The sequence below is a fragment of the Mesitornis unicolor genome, unplaced genomic scaffold (assembly GCF_000695765.1).
Source record: "Mesitornis unicolor isolate BGI_N332 unplaced genomic scaffold, ASM69576v1 scaffold17484, whole genome shotgun sequence".
NCBI lineage: Eukaryota > Metazoa > Chordata > Aves > Mesitornithiformes > Mesitornithidae > Mesitornis > Mesitornis unicolor.
Genome location: NW_010182334.1, coordinates 9,530 through 14,447, shown reverse-complemented (window position 1 = coordinate 14,447; position 4,918 = coordinate 9,530). Strand labels below are relative to the sequence as shown.

General features: G+C 44.7%; 1 protein-coding gene across 1 annotated transcript in view; it reads left to right on the top strand.

Moving 5' to 3' along the window:
* The window catches only part of WDR20 (WD repeat domain 20), a gene marked incomplete at its 5' end in the record, with an annotated part of 7,540 nt that extends 2,961 nt beyond the window's left edge, over positions 1-4,579 (top strand). The window contains one exon of the mRNA XM_010183747.1: positions 2,762-4,579. Coding sequence (XP_010182049.1) covers positions 2,762-4,057 — 1,296 coding nt within the window. The remainder of the gene's footprint in view (positions 1-2,761) is intronic.
* Between the last annotated feature and the right edge of the window lie 339 nt (positions 4,580-4,918).

Below are 4,918 nucleotides of genomic sequence, written 5' to 3'. Positions count from 1 at the left end.
GCGGTTCAGGTAGCCCAAGGCTCTGTGTTGACTATCACCTGTGGTAAAGCAATCAGAGCAGCACTTCATGGTATGTGATACATGAAAGAACTCAGCCCGTTACGTCGCAGAAGGCTGTGTTGAAGCCTTAATGCAGTCTGACTTGTTACTCTTTCTTGTGTTTTAATTCTGTTGATGTAGAAGACAACAGGGGCTTGCAGGGCCCTGAGAGATGAGTGATGCCGCACAGCTTGCGCCTGCCCACCTCAATCAATCTGTGTCAGCAGTGCTGTTCCTTCTGGCTGTGTCAGAATTACATTAGTGATGTTTTCTTGTTCCCAAAACGGCCGAGTGTGCTGCACAGGTTCCGTTGTTTCCAGGTGACAGTTGGCGGTTCTGGAGCTAGCTAGCTGAATTGTGTTTCTTTCATCTCATTTTTTAATTTTCCTTTTATTTAAACTAAAGCCTTAAGCTGCATTTTTTCCCCTTATGCACTTTTCCTATTCCCGTGTTGCCAAAGCTTTTTGCCAGACCTTAACGCATATTCCTTGATTACCTGGGCTTTTTCCAGCCATTGTGGCCTACGCCGATAACTTTGTCCCTTCAGCCTTGTTCACAACGTGACTGCCAAGATAATCATATTGGGCTTTTCTTCCTGGTGACTGAATTTCCTTCTCTTGCTCTTCTTTTACCAAACAGAGTTTAAGCTCCTTATCCCAGCTACTCCACTGATTTACTGGGCACTGCATTCAGTTTGTTCTTGTAACACATCTGCCCATCATCCTGACTCAGGCCTTGTGTTGTGCTGCAGAAGTGTGAGAGTCCACTTGGAAGCGTTGAAAACTTCAGAAAGTTGTAATTCCCAGAGTTCTATAAATTTTTGTGTTGAATTTAAAGCTCTGCTGGCTGAGAAGGGGATGAGTTGTAGTCACTTGCCATGTATCAGCTTAAAGTCTCTGCGTTTTGTCTCTCTGAGCTGATCTGTTCTCGTGGCAGGTTGCAGTCTTTACCTTGAGGCAAAGATGAGGTTTGCAGGATCACAGAATCCCAGACCGTTAGGGATTGGAAGGGACCTCAAAAGCTCATCCAGTCCAATCCCCCTGCTGGAGCAGGAACACCCAGATGAGGATGTCTGTACAGTATTTAAGATCGTGTAGCCCAACATGATTATGGACTTACAGTGCCATTTCTGGTGTAAGAGTTGAGCAGCTGCTCTTACGAGTACAGGTTGCGTGTCCTGTTGAGCCGCTCTAGGACAGGAGAGCAAGAAATTTTGCTTTGTTGCCACATTAATGGTAGTTTTGTGATGAGAAGATTTGAGCTGGGCTCACGTTCCCTGTCCAGATTCTCTTGGTGTGTACCAGGTAACCCTCTAATTAATTTCTGATGTCGTCATTACTGAGACACGAATGATCCCTATCAATGAACACATGATGGGCTAGTCAAAATAAGACAGCAGAAGCTAAGAATGTGTTGTTTTAAAGCTGCAACACTTGAGGGAAAGTTCCCAGATTAAGTTACATCTCTCAGCTTTCAAATACAAAATTTAATTTTGATGAGAAACTACAGGAGAGAGGCTTCCTGGTCTTACGCTGAGCTTGACAGCAGCAAAATTATATGCAAAAGTATAACCTAAAGTGACCAGGTGCTGCTCTCCAGTTACAGGCCCAGAATGGATACCAGTCAATGTATTATCCATGAGTTTGGGGTTTTTTTATTTGTGAAATACGGCATAGCAAGAGGTTTTGGGGATTTTTTTCCCCTCTGTGTTTTTTCACACCCTTGTGACTTGTTCTGGTGTTTCCATAGTCTTTGTATTTATGTTTTTGCCTTTTGTGTAGCTCAGCTCTTTCAGTAGTGAATCTGTGCCAAATACCAGTCTTGAATGTGCATGTAGAGAATTGCTTGTCCCCAGGTTGCAGTTGAGTGATGCCACGGCGACTTGGTAAGTTTTAAACGTCCCCCAGAACTACACGAGCAAACTCAAGGAGTCAAACGTTGCCTCTCAGTTCTTGCAGCATTGAAGGTGTTATGACCAGGAACGTTCATTTAATGTGTGTTCATTCGTTTGCAGTGATGGGCTCTATTAAAATGGTTTTCTTCAAAGGGAAGTTCTTAACCAGGTGGTAACTGAGGGTGTTGACAGGTCCTTGGCTAAGGAGTGAGAAGGAATTGAAGGGAGGGGATGGTGCCCCTGAATTCACCGAGCCACGTGCATTTAACCACCGACTTTCCAGCCAGTGCTAACAGGGTTGCTGTGTGCGTAGCTTTTGCTCCCTGAATAAGTAAAAGTGGTAAAGGCTCTAAAGCCTCTTTTTTCAAAGATTTTATTGTGGTTTCAGATAAAACCAGTCTAAATTTACCGCTGCTGATTTGTAACCTGCTTGCTATGTAGTACAGATGAGTAACTGCCTTTTTTCCCTTCAGCTCGCTCTGTGTTTTCTTGATGGTTTCCTTTTCACGCTCTTCAGCCTACACAGCGAAAAATAAACCAGAAAACACCACCTTTAGATTCATAACCACAGACTGAAGTATGTTCTTTGTGGAATGTGTCTGGACCGTAATAATGATGATGATCTTTGGTAGCACTTTGTCTCAAAGTAATTTTCTCTTTACTGCTTGATAAATTTTTGCCAATACAGTAACAGCTCCTTCCCAGAAAGTTGAGTTCACTTTGGTTCAGTATCGTTCCCCATCCTCCAGAAAGCTCAGAATTACGGTTTAATCATTAAAACTTAAATTTTCAGACTTTTCTGATGTGTCTCTTCTTTGTTTTTCACAGAGACTAATAGACAAGTCCAGAGTAACCTGTGTAAAATGGGTACCAGGTTCGGAAAGCCTTTTCCTAGTAGCTCACTCCAGTGGCAATATGTACTTGTATAACGTGGAGCACACTTGTGGTACCACAGCCCCGCACTACCAGCTACTTAAACAAGGAGACAGTTTTGCAGTTCACACTTGCAAGAGTAAATCCACCAGAAACCCTCTGCTTAAATGGACAGTAGGGGAGGGTGCCCTGAACGAATTTGCCTTTTCCCCAGACGGGAAGTTCTTGGCGTGCGTGAGCCAGGATGGTTTTCTGCGCGTGTTTAACTTTGACTCGGTGGAATTGCACGGTACGATGAAAAGCTACTTTGGAGGACTGCTGTGTGTGTGCTGGAGTCCCGACGGGAAGTACATAGTGACGGGCGGAGAGGATGACTTGGTGACCGTTTGGTCTTTCGTGGACTGTCGAGTCATAGCGAGAGGCCACGGCCACAAATCGTGGGTCAGCGTTGTCGCGTTCGATCCCTATACCACTAGCGTAGAAGAGAGCGACCCGATGGAGTTTAGTGGAAGCGATGAGGATTTCCAAGACCTTCATTTTGGCCGAGATCGAGCCAATAGCACACAATCTAGGCTATCCAAAAGGAACTCTACAGACAGTCGTCCGGTAAGCGTGACGTATAGGTTTGGTTCGGTAGGCCAGGACACGCAGCTGTGTTTGTGGGATCTTACAGAAGATATCCTCTTCCCCCACCAACCTCTCTCAAGAGCAAGGACACACACAAATGTCATGAATGCCACCAGTCCGCCTGCTGGGAGCGGCGGAACGAACCCGGGAAGCAACGGGAACAGCATCGGCACGCCTGGAAACTCGGTGCCCCCTCCTCTTCCGCGGTCCAACAGCCTCCCGCACTCTGCGGTCTCAAACGCTGGCAGTAAAAGCAGCGTCATGGATGGTGCCATTGCTTCTGGCGTTAGTAAATTTGCAACCTTATCGCTACACGATCGGAAGGAAAGACACCACGAAAAAGATCACAAGAGAAACCATAGCATGGGACATATATCTAGCAAGAGCAGTGACAAACTGAACCTAGTTACTAAAACCAAAACGGACCCAGCTAAAACTTTGGGAACACCTCTCTGTCCCCGAATGGAAGATGTTCCCTTGTTAGAGCCTCTTATCTGTAAAAAGATAGCACATGAAAGACTGACTGTGTTAATTTTTCTTGAAGACTGTATAGTCACTGCTTGTCAGGAGGGATTTATTTGCACATGGGCAAGGCCTGGTAAAGTGGTAAGTTTTAATCCTTAATGCTGCATCAAAGAACTAGAACTCTGAATAGGTAGTTTTCTTGAAATATAAATGAATGTTGAATATAAAATTTCTTTATGCTTAATGTAAAAAAACAAAACAAAACAAAAAACAAAAAAAATCCTCAGAGCCATACTTTTGGATACTGCATGCCGTATTTCTGAATGATTTGAAGTGTCTCGGATACAGTTATTAAGTATAGTTGCCTTCCAGCAGAAGAAATAAATACTGTGCATCTAAACTGTCGATCAGTGTTCTTCTACTTAAGCATAACCACAATACGGTGAAAGCTGTTGATGTACAAATTGAAGTCAAACCTGTCAAGCACTAAAATGATGATAATCCTTCTAATGTTTTCTACAAAACACAGCACTCCCGAGGAGAGTAGCTTACCAAAAGCTGCTGCTTTTAAGTCTAGAGAGAAATGCGAGCCTCTGGAAAAACAAAAAAAAGAGAACCAAAGTGTTTTGTTCCTCCACACTTTGCTGTGGTGGCCTCCCATGAAGGTCAGACCACTCCTCATTAACGTCAGCCGTTGTCTGCACAGAGCTGCGAGCCCGTTACCGACCGCAGTTTCTTGCTCTTGAAACTGTGCAGCAGTATTGTCAGGAAACGCTGACTTCTTGACTTCTGCACTGGTTCGCTTAGGGAGCAATCCCGCCAGCTCCCTCCGAGTAGGTCGGCGTTACGCTACTGCTCAGGCGGTTTGACCATCAACGAGCTCGTGCGTTTTGGTGGCACCTCTTCCATCAGCTGAAGTTTCGTTAGAGTATATTCACTTGTTGTTCATGCACTTGAACACAGAGAAACCTTTTTATGTTCTGTCCAACGCACAGCAAGCTCAGTTCTGGATGAAGCTAA